Source organism: Rana temporaria, chromosome 4 (genome assembly GCF_905171775.1).
Source record: "Rana temporaria chromosome 4, aRanTem1.1, whole genome shotgun sequence".
NCBI lineage: Eukaryota > Metazoa > Chordata > Amphibia > Anura > Ranidae > Rana > Rana temporaria.
The window spans coordinates 148,012,514-148,031,538 of NC_053492.1; the positions used below are offsets into that span (position 1 = coordinate 148,012,514).

General features: G+C 41.3%; 1 protein-coding gene across 1 annotated transcript in view; it reads right to left on the bottom strand.

Moving 5' to 3' along the window:
• Positions 1–1,439: 1,439 nt before the first annotated feature.
• The window catches only part of CLRN1 (clarin 1), a 39,280-nt gene continuing 21,694 nt past the window's right edge, over positions 1,440–19,025 (bottom strand). The window contains exons 2-3 of the mRNA XM_040349162.1: positions 12,638–12,817; positions 1,440–2,666 (exon numbers count right to left, since the gene is read on the bottom strand). Of these exons, the coding sequence (XP_040205096.1) occupies positions 2,401–2,666; positions 12,638–12,817 (446 nt within the window). The 3' untranslated portion in view covers positions 1,440–2,400. The remainder of the gene's footprint in view (positions 2,667–12,637; positions 12,818–19,025) is intronic.

Below are 19,025 nucleotides of genomic sequence, written 5' to 3' on the forward strand. Positions count from 1 at the left end.
GAGAGCCCAAATGATAGTGCTTTAGAACACAGAAAAACAAATACTCCTGCGCACGAGTGGATTGTCCAACAGCCAGTGTTCCATAGAAAAAATTCCAAAAATGGTAACAAAGGCCTTGCTGCCCTTCATGGATGGGGAATATCCTGGTAGTAAGAGAGAGAGAAGAAAAGAAGAAAAGAAAAAGGCGTACCAGCCTAGTGTGTTACCGTTATAACAATTTAATAGAATAAAAATGTAATAAAAAACTACTCACAAAGAAAGCAGCATAATAGGCTTGTCAACAACGCTGTAGTAGATACCCCTCAAACCACACTCCAAATGGCAGGATGAAGGTGTGTCACTGCCGGCTGATGCGTTTTGAGGCTCAAAGGACCTCTTCATCAGAGCCCAGACTGCTGGGCTCTGATGAAGAGGTCCTTTGAGCCTCAAAACGCGTCAGCCGGCACCCCTCCCACTTCACATTCCTCACCAGTCAGCTGACGTCTAGTCTCTGCCCCCAGCTATGCCATGAACTTTATGTGCAGTTTCGAAGAGGCAGGGAGAGTGGGCTTCAGCCCAGGATTCGGTGACCCCTGGAAAATCATCATTCGACCCCCAAGTTGAGAACCACTGCTCTAGAGCATCAACACAAAACAATAAGGCAGGGTGCATCAGCTATACTTTTTCTAAGAGAGTAGGGTCATCAAAGACAGGTTCCTGTTCATTGTTCTTGTCCAGTTGGCAATAGCCTGGCAAATAGACATGATAGCAATTGCTAACTGCAGGGCTGGAGCTGCAAGGGCAAAGTCAGCCTTCCAAATGCCTATCAACAGAATCCTTAAAAGAGGAAACATCCTCAATAGGCACTGTAAGGTGTTTATTGAGAATTAAAATAGCAGAAAACACTACAGAAATAGTCAATTTCTTCCTATAACCCCCTTCATTTGCAAAATCTTAGCAAACGTTTAGGATAAGTGGACACCCTATCCAAATTGCTCCAGTCGATATATAGTGCACAATAAAACTGTGCGTGTATGGAATCAAAGTATTTTTTGACTTAGCCAGCCTCTTAGTGCCCATTTTGGATGTGAAGAGGCAGTGCTGCTAGGCAATGCATCATATCAATTAGTATACACACAGTAGAGAGCATTTGCTTTAAAGCAAATCTGTAAATGCAGGGGAAGGTAAATCCTTTGCAGTCTCCGCTACAAATTCAGGATCATCAATACTTTCCTCCATAATATCCTCAAGTAAAGGGGGTTTGGCACTGATTTCTTATCAGAGCCAGGGATAATAGAGGATGTCTGCAAAGTGCATATTTGTTTTAATGTCCTCCATTGCTATATGAGGGGATCCTCAATGGGGTACTCACAGACCTGTATAACACCTTGCAGTTTACTTCCCATGTCTGTGCCAAGGAGAGCCCCTAATGCATTATTCAGTTCCAGAACTGGGGCACAGATTAGGAAACTGCTAGATGGCCCAGGTCAATAAGCAAGGTTTAAAAAAAAAAATGCTTCTACATAGGAGGACGGGTTCATCAGCTAAGGACACTAGCATAAAACTGGAGTCTCACAGAGTGGGTGGGAGGTGACCATAGTACGTTTACACTGGTGGCCACTATATTTAAACATTTACGAGTTGTAGCCAGGCAGTTTGAACTGGGTGATGGCACGGCTGTTTTCAAGCTCAGTTTCCCCTTTATGAGTTTCTGCAGTGTTAAACTTTTGTTGTGTACCAAAGGAAAGAAAGACCTTTGCAGTGAGCTGAAACTGATCAGGTGGATCTATGTGTGACTGATAGGAAGAAAAGACTATACAATCACCCTTCGGACATGGGGCTTTTCACAGCAGTTACATGCCCTTGGCCTTGATTTCCAATAAAGTGCTACCATTCTATTTCTCTCCACCTGCTGCATCTATAAATTATATTATTGTGTGATCCTAGAGTGATCAAAGATAGGAAGGTGCCAGATGGCAAATTCCAATAACCTTTCAGCTCTGCAAATCACAAGAGCTACCATCATAGATGTAACATTATATAAATTTATGTAAGTAGTTTCTGCATAGTTAAGGTGACTGAAGAACTTCTCAGCTCTTTTTAATCTACACATGTTAATAAACGAGGCAGTTATGACATTATTCAAAGAAGTGCAATAATCATGAGTAACCAATCTGATTACAGATTACTAAAGCTAGAACATTTAAAGTTGAATTGTGATTGGTTACCATAATCTACTGCATAGAAGTACTGTCCTATGTTTAATTTCATATTTACAGATTTAGCACTGTGTTTAGAATTTTCAGATTATTTTCATATTACAATCCTTAATACTGGTGTGTCAAAGTCAGTTAAACAAATTATAATTTAGGATGCCATTACATGACAAAAATTTAGAGTCACTGCTTTAGAAAGATGACATCAGTACATGAAGTCAATTGCTCCTGGACCAGAATCCATCTCTTTTGATTTTGAGAATGGGAAATCATAACCTGCTAGTCGAATGAGAAACATATTAAAAAAATGTATGAGTGTGCAGATCAGGACAATCCAAAATGACTTTCCAAAATATTCAGTCTGAGTTTTAAATAGAAAGCCTCCTTCTTTGTAATTTGCTATCTTCTCTGACAGATTGTGCAATTTGACTTCTGAAGAGAAGAGAATCAGTACGAGACAGCCACAGGAACCTACAGAGAAAAACGATATACACATATAAGCACCATAAATGACATCATACAGTGAGCTAACTTTGGCATGTTAATTACTTGCAAGTTTTGTTCATCTAAGTGTACGCTTGGGTTTTTGTCATGCCATGTCAATTTCTACTCAGTTTTTCTTTCTCTTTAGTATTATTAGAAACAATAAGAAAAATTGAAAGTTACTTAGCATTTATGAGCAGAGCAAAGTCAATACCCATAATAGTCTCTAAAGCTCTCAAGGAGCTTGGCTGGAATATGGATAGACATCTAGCTTCAGTTCTAGGTTATGTCTGACTGTGATCTGAACTTTATGGATAGTCTTTCTGGAATGCATTCTTTATAAAATCCTTCCGGAGAATATACTAGATATTTTTTTCCTCTGACAAGGTCCCAGCTGCCTCCTCTGTGCTGCAGCTCCATTTGTTCCTTTGGATAAGCTGTATTCATAGTCTCCAGCCATCCCTTTGAGTAATGCCGCGTACACACGATCGGTTAAACCGTTGAGAATGGTTTGATGGACCGTTTTCATTGGTCAAAACCGATCGTGTGTGGGCGCCATCGATTATCGGTTAAAAATCCACGCATGCTCAGAATCAAGTCGACGCATGCTTGGAAGCATTGAACTTCATTTTTTCCAGCACGTCGTTGTGTTTTACGTCACCGCGTTCTGACATGATCGTTTTTTTAACCAATGGTGTGTAGGCGCGATGGACCATCAGTCAGCTTCATCGGTTAACCGATGAAAATGGTCCATCGGTCCGTTCTCATCGGATGGACTGATCGTGTGTACGCGGCATATGTCTTACCCATAGGAATAGTGTAAAAAATAGTGCAGCGCAAATAAAATCTAAGACAATATAATAATAATTTAAATATTGAAGAAAGTCCATATAGTGCACAAGTGAAAAATCCAAATAGTGCTCCAATGTAAAGTGATTGAGTGCAGTAAATCAGAAATTCTGTGATCCACAGGTAAAGAATCCTCCACCGATTAACTAAATAGATAGTTGGCCTCTCACCTCAGCCATTCGACCATGGCTAGGTCACAAAGCGTTTTACACCTCCCAGGTGTGAGCAAGAAACCTTTAAATATATCGGTGTGTGAACAGATCATAGAATAGGGTGTGTGAACAGATCATAGAATCGGAAGCCTGCAGCTCTGATACACGCTTCACACTCGGCTTTGAGTGCCACTAATTGTAAGTTGTTACCTGTTTTTCAATAAATATCTAGTTATATCAGACAGAGAGCACTAGTCTGTTTCCTCTCTCATTCACATATACCCTCCTGCTGACCTGGATATTGGCTGAGCTGAGTTGCTGGTAGCTGTCTGCCTATTGGGATTTAAAGGTTTCTTGCTCACACCTGGGAGGTGTAAAACGCTTTGTGACCTAGCCATGGTCGAATGGCTGAGGTGAGAGGCCAACTATCTATTTAGTTAATCGGTGGAGGATTCTTTACCTGTGGATCACAGAATTTCTGATTTACTGCACTCAATCACTTTACATTGGAGCACTATTTGGATTTTTCACTTGTGCACTATATGGACTTTCTTCAATATTTAAATTATTATTATATTGTCTTAGATTTTATTTGCGCTGCACTATTTTTTACACTATTTGACTCTGGGACTTTTTATTTGAATTTATCCTGAGTGCTGGCTTGCAATCTTTTGTTTTTTGTGTTTATTATTCCAGCGCTGAATTTTTCTTTATATCACAGTATCTTTCATTACCCATAGGAATGAATGGATCTGTGGCACAGGTGCACAGTATGAAGAAGAGACAGATAGAACCTTGTTGGAGGAAAGATCACTGAGCGGAGGAAGGGAAAGTATTATCCCAGTTTTACTGCAACTAGTAAGTTAGGAGGATTGATTACTGGGCAACTTAAATAAAGGTGGAGTTGCCCTTTGTTGTAAACCTGTCACAATTCTGGCCAATTCAAAATGAGCATGTGATGACAAAATGGAAAAACAGAGGTTACATTTAATGAAAAAAACACATAATATAAAATGATCAGTTGATCAAGAGATTTAGACAGATGAACTCAAATGAAATCTCAACTCCCAAGGCTCCTGATCAATCAGTGAGGTAGCCCATCACATTAAGGGAGCATTAAGACTCAAACTCAACCTGTCAACCTGTCAAAAACCAAGCTCATAACATTTCCTCCCCCACGTGCCTCTTCCCCTGACTTCTCTGTCAAGAGCAGTGGCACAACCATCAACCCACCCCGCATGCCAGGGTGCTAGGTGTTATCCTGGACTATGAACTCTCCTTTCGGCCCCACATCCAATCACTTTCCAAAGCTTGCTGCCTCAACCTCTGCAACATCTCCAAAATACGTCCCTTCCTAACCAATGAAATCACAAAGCTCCTGATTCGCTCCCTGGTTATCTCTCCCCTCCTGCAACTCCCTCCTCATTGGTTATCCCCCCTTCAGTCCATCATGAATGCTGCTGCCAGACTCATTCACCTTACAAACCGCTCCGTGTCTGCTTCCCCTTTCTGCCAATTCTTCCAATGGCTGCACTCCTCCACAAGCCACCCACAACTCTGCCTCCAGCTACATCACTAGTCTAGTCTCAAAATACCAACCAAATTGTCCTCTTCGTTCATACCAAGACCTCCTGCTCTCTAGCTCCCTCATCACCTCCTCCCATACTCGCCTCCAGGACTTGTCCCGAGACTTTCCCATCCTTTGCAATTCCCTACCGCAATCTGTCCAACTCTATCCACTTTTAGGCAAGACAACTTTTTTCTCTTCAGAGAAGCCTATCCTGCCTCCACCCAACAACTGTATTTTAATTTTCTTCATCGGCTCATCCCCCACAGTTATTACCCTTTCTATCACTTGACCCTCTCTTCTAGATTGTAAGTTCTAAGGAGCAGGGCCCTCTGACTCCTCCTGTCTTGAATTGTATTGTAACTGTACTGTTTGCCCTAACATTATAAAGTGCTGTGCAAACTTTTGGCACTATATAAATCTTATATACAGTGCCTTGCGAAAGTATTCGGCCCCCTTGAACTTTGCGACCTTTTGCCACATTTCAGGCTTCAAACATAAAGATATAAAACAATTTTTTTTTGAAGAATCAACAACAAGTGGGACACAATCATGAAGTGGAACGAAATTTATTGGATATTTAAAACTTTTTTAACAAATAAAAAACTGAAAAATTGGGCGTGCAAAAATTATTCAGCCCCTTTACTTTCAGTGCAGCAAACTCTCTCCTGAAGTTCAGTGAGGATCTCTGAATGATCCAATGTTGACCTAAATGACTAATGATGATAAATAGAATCCACCTGTGTGTAATCAAGTCTCCGTATAAATGCACCTGCACTGTGATAGTCTCAGAGGTCCATTTAAAGCGCAGAGAGCATCATGAAGAACAAGGAACACACCAGGCAGGTCCGAGATACTGTTGTGGAGAAGTTTAAAGCCAGATTTGGATACAAAAAGATTTCCCAAGCTTTAAACATCCCAAGAAGCACTGTGCAAGCGATTAATATTGAAATGGAGGGAGTATCAGACCACTGCAAATCTACGAAGACCTGGCCGTCCCTCTAAACTTTCAGCTCATACAGCGGAGTGGCTATGGGAGCTAGATACGCTCCCAGTGTAGCCAATGTAGTTCTCAATAAATGGGAACACGAAAGTATTTTTTCCAACCGCAATCAGTCTCTGTATTTCTACCGGAGATATATAGACGACGTGATCCTGTTTTGGGAAGGTTCAGAAAGTAGTCTAAAAGTTTTTCTTGCCCAGATGAATGCTAACAAGTATAGCCTCAAATTTACAGCTGAGACAAGTATGGAGACAGTGAACTACCTAGATCTTACCATCACAAAAAATGCAACCTTATTCGAAACAAAAACATACTTCAAAGCAACCGATAGGAATGGCTTCGTGCCAACTACCAGTTGCCACCACCCCCAGTGGGTAGGAGCCATTCCAAAAGGCCAATACATGCGCCTAAGACGCAATTGTGCTACACAAAGGGATTTTGAAGCACAAGCAAAAGTATTGACCAATACATTTCTAGAAAAAGGCTACTCGGAAGTAAATCTAAATAAAGTATTGACCCAAGTGTCTGCAATGGAAAGAGAATCTTTACTTACCACCAAACCGAAAAAGATATTTGAGAGGCAAGTTCCTTTCATCTCAGGATTTCATCGACAATATCGTCAGGTGGAGACTATATTTAAGAGGCACTGGCCATTACTTCTAAAAGATCCTGATTTGATGAAATCAATCACATCAAAACCAAAATTCATATACAGAAGAGCACCGGGGCTTAGAAATCGGATAGCCCAGAATGTACCAGATCCCCCCAAAAAATTGAGTACCTTCTTAGATGGCTCTGGTTTCCACCATTGTACACGCTGTAAGGCCTGCCAGATTACAAGAAAACCTGGAGCCACAAAGAAACGAACACATTTCCAGTCTAATGTAACCAAAGACAAGTTCAAAATCAAACCATTGATCACTTGCAATTCTGATCATGTTACCTACGTCCTGGAGTGCCCCTGCTCGCTCCAGTACGTAGGCCGTACCACTCGTAAACTCAGAGTGAGGATAAATGAACATTTAGCAAATATTAAAAAGAAATTTCCGAACCACAGTGTTTCCAGACACTTTGAAAAATATCATCAAAGTGATCCATCTCTTTGCCAGTTCTACGGAATTGACAAGATATCGAACCACTGGCGGGGCACCAATATGAGAAGAGCCATCTCTCAGAATGAGACCATGTGGATACACAAGCTCAGAAGTATGCAGCCCCTGGGCCTGAACATCGAACTTGATCTTAACTGTTTTTTATCCAACGACTGAGCTTTGTGTATGCCCCTTCCCTGACATATATACAGTCCATTAGGTCCGTCTTTTTTCATTTAACCTTTTGATTTGTGCCACCAGATTTACCACATATCATTTGTGAGTTAGTCTATAGGCCATAATTAGCCTTGGGTGGGTCCCCTTAATATATTTCTATATATATATAATATATTCATATAGGCACTATCACTTATATATCATATTTTTTTCCTTTTTGGATCAAATTAGCCACTATATATAATTCTTCTGTCTGACATTAAAATCTATTGAGATTTGGTTGTCCCCTTTTTTTTTAAATTTAATACTAATTTTCCCGTCTATTTGATGCTTTTCTTCTAATTAATTATAGGGTGCCATCTTGTGGTTTTTTATTAGAAGACAGCTTTATAACATTCATATATATCTCACTATTTATATTATTTTAATTTATTGCTTTTTATATTTAAAGCTGCATTTCTTTCTTAAGAAGTTATTTAGAAATTAATGTAGTCACCATCAGGAACCTATATTTTTTTTTGATGATTAGAGAATGATGCTACAAATAACTAATTCCTATATGTAAGTGCCGAAGCCAACACTGGGACTGCGCTGTGATTGGCTAGAACCTGTGTCTATCACTCTTTCTCTCTTTCCGGCCCCCAGTGTCCTGATGCCGCGCTGTAACTGGCTGCAGCATCTGTCAATTAGCTTTGGCCACTTCCGGGTCTCTTCTAGACCGCAACTGGGCTGTAATTGGCCAGATCGTTTGTCAATCAAGCGGAGCATTTCCGATTGCTCCCAAATAAATAAACGTGACCCCAGTGACCAGGCACGCCCCCCTGAAGACGTTTACACGAAACGATCGTCGGCAGCGTAGCCTGGTCACGTTTTTTATCTTCCCCCATCATCCGACTCATGTGAGCTGGCGAGGCGAGAGGAGACACACACCGCACGCAAATTGAGGTTCCACCTCCTCATTTAAAGGCCCGCAGACCCAGTGTCGGGATGGGCACCTTTTAATGTAAGTGGCCACTTGGCCCATGCTTTGTTTTATTATTTTATATTAAAAACCGGTTGCACTATGGAGTTTTTCTGTTTTTCATTCCATTTCTGAGAATATTGGGAGAAGATTTGCCTGTGTCAACTACTGGAGAACGCACTATATGTTTGCAGACATTCAGAACTGCACAAGCGTGTTTGACTTTCTTTTTAGTTAAAGAAGTCAAAGCGCTGTGGTAAGCGCATATATTTATTCACTTTTGGGTGTCGTCTTTGCGGAATTGGTGGAAGGATTTTGAAGCACTGCAGTATATGAGAAGATTGCATGTTTTTCTTCTGGTCCATTGCAAGATTCACTCCGTTATTTTTTAAGTGGCTCACTACCACTACAGAAATTTATGGACATTATTATTATCACTTAAGAATTCTTTTCTTATTCTAAGGTTTTTGGGAGCACATCACTTTTTTAAGTAGAGGTTCCCTTGTGAATCTAATTCCTTCACTATTGATTCAACTGGATCTTTGCTATTTAGCTCTGATTAATTAGTTGTTGTATTTATAATTGATATCACATGTATTTTGTAATTGCTCATACCTTTAATTAAATTTATTACTAGCGCCCCCTACCTATTACACATTCACTAAATTTATTGAGGTTTTGTCCTCTTATATTTTTAGGGGAGCAGCTTTTCAATATATATCTTTATATATTTATTTATATAATTTTTATTTTATTTAATAATTTTATATGTTCCACACACATTTTATTGGCGCGAAAATCTACTCTCAAACATACAAGGAGAAGACTGATCAGAGATGCAGCCAAGAGGCCCATGATCACTCTGGATGAACTGCAGAGTTCTACAGCTGAGGTGGGAGACTCTGTCCATAGGACAACAATCCGTCGTATACTGCACAAATCTGCCCTTTATGGAAGAGTGGCAAGAAGAAAGCCATTTCTTAAAGATATCCATAAAAAGTGTTGTTTAAAGTTTGCCACAAGCCACCTGGGAGACACACCAAACATGTGGAAGAAGGTGCTCTGGTCAGATGAAACCAAAATCAAACTTTTTGGCAACAATGCAAAATGTTATGTTTGGCATAAAAGCAACACAGCTCATCACCCTGAACACACTTATCCCCACTGTCAAACATGGTGGTGGCAGCATCATGGTTTGGGCCTGCTTTTCTTCAGCAGGGACAGGGAAGATGGTTAAAATTGATGGGAAGATGGATGGAGCCAAATCCTGGAAGAAAACCTGATGGAGTCTGCAAAAGACCTGAGACTGGGACGGAGATTTGTCTTCCAACAAGACAATGATCCAAAACATAAAGCAAAATCTACAATGGAATGGTTCACAAATAAACATATCCAGGTGTTAGAATGGCCAAGTCAAAGTCCAGACCTGAATCCAATCGAGAATCTGTGGAAAGAACTAAAAACTGCTGTTCACAAACGCTCTCCATCCAACCTCACTGAGCTTGAGCTGTTTTTCAAGGAGGAATGGGCAACAAATTCAGTCTCTCGATGTGTAAAACTGATAAAGACATACCCCAAGCGACTTACAGCTGTAATTGCAGCAAAAGGTGGCACTATAAAGTATTAACTTAAGGGGGCTGAATAATTTTGCACGCCAAATTTTTCAGTTTTTTATTTGTTAACCACTTAAGGACCAGCCCATGTACATATACGTCCACAATATGGCACGTACAGGCACATGGGCGTATGGGTACGTCCTCGCCTATTAGCGGGTGGGGGGTCCGATCGGGACCCCCCCCGCTACATGCGGCGGTCGGGTCCGCTCGGGGAGCGATCCGGGACCACGGCGCGGCTATTTGTTTATAGCCGCTCCGTCGCGATCGCTCCCCGGAGCTGAAGAACGAGGAGAGCCGTGTGTAAACACGGCTTCCCCGTCCTTCACTATGGCGGCGCATCGATCGCGTCATTCCCTTTATAGGGAAGACACGATCGATGACGTCATTCCTACAGCCACACCCCCAAACAGTTGTAAACACATACTAGGTGCACCCTAACTCCTACAGCGCCACCTGTGGTTAACTCCCAAACTGCAACTGTCATTTTCACAATAAAGAATGCAATTTAAATGCATTTTTTGCTGTGAAAATGACAATGGTCCCAAAAATGTGTCAAAATTGTCCGAAGTGTCCGCCATAATGTCGCAGTCACGAAAAAAATTGCTGATCGCCGCCATTAGTAGTAAAAAAAAAATAAAAAATAAAAATGCAATAAAACTATCCCCTATTTTGTAAACACTATAAATTTTGCGCAAACCAATCGATAAACGCTTATTGCGATTTTTTTTACTAAAAATAGGTAGAAGAATACGTATCGGCCTAAACTGAGGAAAAAAAATGTTTTTATATATGTTTTTGGGGGATATTTATTACAGCAAAAAGTAAAAAATATTGCTTTTTTTTCAAAATTGTCGCTCTATTTTTGTTTATAGCGCAAAAACTAAAAACCGCAGATGTGATCAAATACCACCAAAAGAAAGCTCTATTTGTGGGGAAAAAAGGACGCCAATTTTGTTTGGGAGCCACGTCGCACGACCGCGCAATTGTCTGTTAAAGCGACGCAGTCCCGAACTGTAAAAACACCTTGGGTCTTTAGGCTGCATATTGGTCCGGGGCTTAAGTGGTTAAAAAAGTTTGAAATATCCAATAAACTTCGTTCCACTTCATGATTGTGTCCCACTTGTTGATTCTTAAAAAAAAATTACAGTTTTAAATCTTTATGTTTGAAGCCTGAAATGTGGCAAAAGGTCACAAAGTTCAAGGGGGCCAAATACTTTCTCAAGGCACTGTAATATAATAATAAATAATAATAATTAAAAGGCTCAAAAGGCTGTTGGAGTTGAGCCAAGCTTTCACTTTTCATCATATAATCGGGTTTTCTTGCTTTTAGACAGGTTTTCTAAATAGAGCTTTAATTACCACAATCCTAGTCTTAAATTTAGTTTTTGTACATTCTGCTCACCCAATACCCTTGGTATGCTTATCTAGACAAATGACCTGATATGCAGATCCCAACTCCCAAGCACCCTGATTATTCATTGAATAAACCTATCACATTAAGGCCTGAATCGCATCTATGCGGGTTGCGGTTGATACGCTTTTCAGGCGTTCGCTGATCCCCTCCCTTTTCTGACCTGCTGGGCTGCATGCTCGCATAGGGGTCTGGTATGGATTTTGGGGGGGATAACACACCATTTTTTTTTAATTTTTCCGTGGGTGTTCCCTCCAAATCCATACTGGACACAAAGTACCTGGTATAGATTTGGGAGGAGACCCCACGTTGTTTTTTCACGTTTTTTTTTTTCGTCTGGCATTTTTTTTTTTACATTCAGCTGTCAACGGGGAATCCCACTGACAGCTGATGACTCATCAGTTGCTAAGAAAACGGTGACTGGCTTTCTGGTCAGCTTCTTAGCAACCAGCTATACAAAGTGTGTTAAAGAGAAATATAAAACACATCAAAAAAAGTATCAAAAACGCAAAATCTGCTGCTGCGGGAAAAAAAGTCCATGACCCTTTCCAAAAAATGCAGTGCCGCAAAACACACATATGGGAACTACATCCATAAGAAACCATGTTAAATGGACTGCAGTGCGATTCTGAAAAACGCACCAAAAAATGCATAGGTGTGAACATGGAGTAAAGGAGCCTTAAAAGGCTAGATGGGCCGAAGGAGCAGAGCCAAGCATCACTTTTTTTCCCGCTCAAATATTTTATTGAAGATTGTACAATATAATACATATTGGTTATACAAATTTTAAATTAAGTTAGTTGTATATATATAACTTTTATCTACTCTACAATTGTGTAGAAGTAAATATAAAACAAGTATAAGACAAGAACTTTTTGCCAAAGATAATTAAATATAATATATAAAATAGAGTAACAATAAAATAAGATAAAATGAGCATCACTTTTTTCATATGCTCAGGCTTTCCTCCTATTTGACATAATTTTTAAAAACACATTCTTTACTACATTATTAAATTCTTTTTTTTTTTTTATTAAATTCATGTTTTGTACACTCTGCTTATCCAACACTTGTCTAGCATGCTTATCTCTGACTATTCAGATGAGCATAATACTATCAGTCAAGTACTTACATGAAATGAAGCACCACAGGTATAATCCCACTGGACCATGTAGCGTTTCAAATGGATTACCAAATGCATTGAACATAAAGAAGCCAGTTCCTACCAGGGCAAATGCGACGAGGGTTGTCGTAAATATAACCACACTGACATGCATGCTGGCTGGAATCACGTTCAGCAAATCTGGAAAGACTATTAGAAAAAGAATATTTAATTTTACTAGATAACTTTTTCTGGAACTCCTAATACAGTTTGACTGAGGGGCACGTGTGGGGGATAAAGTTACAAAAAAGTGAACCTAATGCCGCGTACACACGATCATTTTTCGGCATGAAAAAAACCCGACATTTTTCGGCATTTAGAAAAAACTATGTTTTTCCAACTTCATCATTAAAACGACGTTGCCCACACACCATCGTTTTAAAAAAATGCTCTATCAAAGCGCGGTGACGTACAACACGTACGACAGCACTATAAAGGGGAAGTTCCATGCGGATGACGCCAACCTTGGGGCTGCTTTAGCTGATTCCGTGTTAGTAAAAGATGATTCGCGCTTTTCTGTCTGTTACAGCGTGATGAGTGTGCTTACTCCTTTACAAATGGTAGTTTTACCAGAACGAGCGCTCCCGTCTCATAACTTGCTTCTGAGCATGCGTGGGTTTTTAACGTCGTTTTAGCCCACACATGATCATTTTTTACAACCCGAATAAAGACATAGTTTAAAACGTTGTTAAAAAATGCAGCGTGTTCGAAAAAAAAATTGCTGTTTTTCAGCCCCCGAAAAATTATGTGAAGCCCACACACGATCATTTTAAATTACATTTTTTAACCACTTCCCGACCGCCGCATGTAGATATACATCGGCAGAATGGCACGGACAGGCACATCAACGTACCTGTATGTGCCTGCCTAGACGTGGGTCGGGGGTCCAATCGGGACCCCCCCCGCTACACGCGGCGGTCGGGTTCCCTCGGGGAGCGATCCGGGACGACGGCGCGGCTATTTGTTTATAGCCGCTCCGTCGCGATCGCTCCCCGGGGCTGAAGAACGGGGAGAGCCGTATGTAAACACGGCTTCCCCGTGCTTCACTATGGCGCTGCATCGATCGAGTGATCCCCTTTATAGGGGAGACTCGATCGATGACGTCATTCCTACAGCCACACCCCCCTACAGTTGTAAACACACACTAAGTGTACACTAAATCCTACAGCGCCACCTGTGGTTAACTCCCAAACTGCAACTGTCATTTTCACAATAAAGAATGCAATTTAAATGCATTTTTTGCTGTGAAAATGACAATGGTCCCAAAAATGTGTCCGCCATAATGTCGCAGTCACGAAAAAAATCGCTGATCGCCGCCATTAGTAGTAAAAAAAAAAAAATTAATAAAAATGCAATAAAACTATCCCCTATTTTGTAAACGCTATAAATTTTGCGCAAACCAACCGATAAACGCTTATTGCGATTTTTTTTACCAAAAATAGGTAGAAGAATACGTATCGGCCTAAACTGAGGAAAAAACATTTTTTATATGTTTTTGGGGGATATTTATTATAGCAAAAAGTAAAAAATATTGCATTTTTTTCAAAATTGTCGCTCTATTTTTGTTTATAGCGCAAAAAATAAAAACCGCAGAGGTGATCAAATACCACCAAAAGAAAGCTCTATTTGTGGGGAAAAAAGGACGCCAATTTTGTTTGGGAGCCACGTCGCACGACCGCGCAATTGTCTGTTAAAGCGACGCAGTCCCGAACTGTAAAAACACCTTGGGTCTTTAGGAAGCATATTGGTCCGGGGCTTAAGTGGTTAAAAACAATGTTTTTTTCATGCCGAAAAATTATCGTGTGTACGCGGCATTAGATTTGCAAATGCAAAGCAACACTTAGCATTTTTTACTGATCTAAAATGCAGCCGATTTCATTTTTTTTTTACAAAAAGGTTAATTAACAAGTTTCACATCATACAAAGATACAAACACACGCCATTCCAGTAGAAACAATTTACATAGTGAATAATGAATGTAATAAAGGCAAAGTACAGGTGGATACACTAATGGTAGTGTCGCATTTATCTGAAGTGTACACATATTCGCCAGCACACCAAGGATCATTGAAAAAACGTCCAAAAATGTAATGCATAATAGCGATCCAAAAAGCAACGTTTCGAGGTCACGCAGGACCTCTTCGTCTTTTGCCTGACGAAGAGGTCCTGCGTGACCTCGAAACGTTGCTTTTTGGATCGCTATTATGCATTAAATTTTTGGACGTTTTTTCAATGATCCTTGGTGTGCTGGCGAATATATGTATACATGATTTGCTTTCCGGTTCCCAGCTGGTGATCGTTTCAGCACCCTTTTACTTATTGGCCATTTTCCTGGAAGGTGTGCAGTTGGAATATTTTATGACTGCATTTATCTGAAGGACACAAAGTACAGTGGAACCTCAGATTGCGACTAATGCAGTTAACGAGCGTTTCGCAATACAAGCTATTTTTTTTTTTTTAATCCTGACTCGGTTTGCGAGTGTTGTCTCGCAAAACGAGCAGGATTCAAGCCTCTGCAGTGTGCAGTACCGGATTTGGCCAGAGGTGCGGGGGTGCCGTTGACACTCGTTTGGAGCTGTTCGGAATTACTCGAAAATACTCGTAAACACTCAGAAATACTCCGCTCCTGATATGCGAGTGCTTTGGATTACAAGCATTCTCCTGGAACGAATTATGCTCATAATCCAAGGTTCTACGGTACTGTTTACCAAGAGTAAAAAGCCTCAGCAGAGTTTAGATAAAAAAAGGGAGTAGTTAATGTATAGATTAAGTAATTATTCACTATGCCCTGTCTGCTGTGTCACACATCTTACAGAGCTTGTCTTCTGAACAATAGTGGTACTGAGAGGAAGAGTTTCAGACTCTTACCTGTCCAGGGCGCCCGCGATGTTCGGCACCCAAAGCCTATTTGTCCCTCGAGTCTCGGGTGCTGTCGCTGCCATCTTCGATTAGGAAATCAGAAAGTGAAGCCTTGTGGTTTCACTTCCTGGTTCACTACTGCGCATGCGCGAGTGGCGCTGCGCTATCTCACTGGTCCCTGCTGTCTTCTGGGACATTTGTGTCTCCCAGGAGGGGGCAGAGGAGGGGCCTGGCATGGCGTAGATTGTCGCGGATACTGCTGCGATCTATGCCCGGAAGTGGGAGCAAATACCTGTATTACACAGGTATCTACTCCCTCCTCCTCCCTGAAAGGTGCCACTGGAGGGGGATTCCATTTTCGGGTGAAACTCTGCTTTAATTATTGTTTGTATTGATATTGCAATGTTGAGGTTATACAATAAAAAAATGTATGTTAATGGCAGACCTACCAGCTGGTTATACTTACTTTCACTTTCTGCTGCCACTCCCTCCAGCTGTGAAGACCAAAGGGTAGGAGAAGCATGTAACTCCCCTTTCCTGCCATGTGACTGTGATCATACTATTTCATTGCTCATGCACGTAGAATTGTTTTTTTTTTAATAACAAACATGTTATACTTAACGGCTCTGTGCAATGATTTTGCACAAAGCAGCCTCAATCCTCCTCTTCTCAGGTCTGCTGCCAGCACTCCTGGTTCCTCCCCCCTGCCAACTGCCCACCTTAGCAAGCTGCTTGCTATGGGGGCACTTGTGCAGGCTCTGTGTCCATTGACAGAACGTAGCTCCTCCTTGTCCCTCGCTCCTTCCTCACTAACTGTAATTGACAACAATGGGAGCCAATGGCTCCCACTGCTATCTATCTGCCCTGTGAAGAGGGAGTAAGCGAAGAGAACCACTGCTCTTGTACACAGCATTCAATCAAGATCAGGCTCAAGAAAGTATAAGTGGGGGGGGCTGAAGTTTTTTTCTGAAATTTCAGAATGTGTTAAGGTAAAACACCTTCAGATCCTTGTTAACATGGGGCTGTGCAAGCACACATTATTGTACCCCACGCAAGACTAACAGGGTTAAAGTGTTACTAAACCCACAACAGTAAAATCAGTCTGTATATGTAGAATAGCATGCTTGTTATACTCATTGTAGAACTTAAGGGGTTAATCCTCTGCATTGTGTAAAAAGTTTTATCATGTATGCACAGATCCTCCCCCTCATGCACTGTCTATCTGTGGAAGGCCAGCTAACACAGGCAGAGTAGCCAACCTGCACATGCTCAGATGTGTCTTTTATGCTGGAGAGAATAATTACTTGTTGATCAGAGCTAGCCAGGTCACATGTGGGTGTGTATACAGGCTGCAGTGGAAATCTCCACCTTCTTGAACTCTCAGCAATGGAGAAACTCTGCAGTTTATCACTGACTGTGGTATACAGATCAGCCAAAATAGTGGCAGTATTTTAATTTAAAAAGAAGATTTATAATCTGTGGGCACTGTGGGGGGGGGGGGTACAATTTTCATATTATTGGGTTTAGTAGCACTTTAACTCTCTTTCCTCAAGCTAAATGAAGCAGTGGAGGAGCAAAGGAAATGTATGGCTAAAGCTGTTGCTAGAGCTGCAATTGAAGTGAGATTGCAAAGCATGGGTTCACTTTAATAGAATCTTTCAAGTAGACACAAAGACAATGTGCATCATCATGGTATGTGCTAAAACACATTAGCACTCAAGCATGTGAGAAAAAAAATGCAGTCATTTACTAATGCATTCACTTAGTTATCTTAAAGAGAATCTGTCAGGATAGAAATACTGTATGCAAACTGTTTTTGATGGATTGCTTTAACATATGCGTACTCTAAAGTTGTCATATTTATTCCTGCCTTACTGCTGAATAAGTTACAGACCTGACACAAGGATGTCATATTGAGTACTGGCACCTGAAATACTTGTTCCTGATCAGTAGTGACATTAATCCCTAAAGCTTCCATGGCCCAGCCATTGTAAGAGCTCCATCCTCTCCCCTGCAGCAGCGTGCAATGACACAGGGGAGTCAGAGCTGCAGGATCACAATAATGACCCATTGCTTTCACAGGTGCATAAACAAGTGCTGTGAAATAGGAGTGGTATAAAAATAGGTAAGTAGGTAAGCACACAGATCTTTTTTTTTTACTGGGTAGGCATGATAGGCAGGAGAGGGAGGGAGGTAGGGGGGATTTAAGAATAGGTATAGTTAGGCTATTATTCCACTTTAATACTTACCTGCCATGCTGCTTGTGCCACTGGCCTTCACTCTTTACAAGTGCCGAAGAATCTTCTACATCCAAGACACCTTTGGGTGTGTCTGTTGCCTGGTTCCATCCGCTGGATCCTATATCACTACTATACCCTTTAGAAATGTAGGGGCCTTCTGAAAAAGCAACAGCACATAGCCGGTATAGCGCTACCCCCTCAGGAGCCGCTGGTAAATAAGGGATCCCCCACTCTGCACAGCCAGGCACACAGAATTTTCCACAGCTCTCTGGAGTCAAGAAACAGTCATTGCAGCTTTGTTTTTTGTATTTTATTAGGGATATTGAACTTGGATGGGTTTAAGGGTATTATGGGATGCCCACTTGACTTTAGCAGAATATTTCCAGGGACAACTTCTTCTGTACAGACTCCCCAGCTCCTCCAGCACGACACTTGCTTGAAGCACTACAATTCCCAGGACAAGCTGGCACACTGTTAGGTGATCTCACAATAAGATCAGTAGCAAATGCCCTTTACAGGCAGGGACCATGGGCCTCTTAATTGTGTAGCAAAGTCCTTGTGCCCAGCTGTCTTCCTCTGGCTACTGATCCCAACACCACCTCTTCAGGCACTGCCATCCCATCTGGCTGCAGCTGCCCCTTTCTCTAGCCCTCTTGGCTAAGCTTCCACAGTCACCAGTTCTCCACAGCCTGAAGACTGTTAGGTGATCACTGTTAGGTGATCTCACAATATGATCAGTAGCAAATGCCCTTTACAGGCAGGGACCATGGGCCTCTTAATTGTGTAGCAAAGTCCTTGTGCCCAGCTGTCTTCCTCTGGCTACTGATTTGTGAAACCTATACTTCTCTTTTAACAGAGTTTCTAACCCTTACCCCCTCTATAAACAAAAATGTGTTGGCTGAATTTTCACTTTAAAGTAAACCCACAAATACTTAAAGCGGAGTTCCGGCCACAATTTCACTTTTTAAATATAAATACCCCTGTAATACACAAGCTTAATGTATTCTAGTAAAGTTATTCTGTAAACTAAGGTCCGTTTTGTTAGGTTGTTACAGCATTTAGACACGTTATAAAATAGAAATTGACTGGGGCCATCTTAAGTGTGGGCATCATGAAGCCAGACTGTATGACTTCCTGGATTTCATCCTTGCAGATCTCGCACATGCTCAATGCTGCACAAGCAGTGTAAGATCAGGTTTCAGCACCTGTGCTGTCCAAGTCACATGATTCTTTGAGACTGGGGAGTGCACAGACTCCTG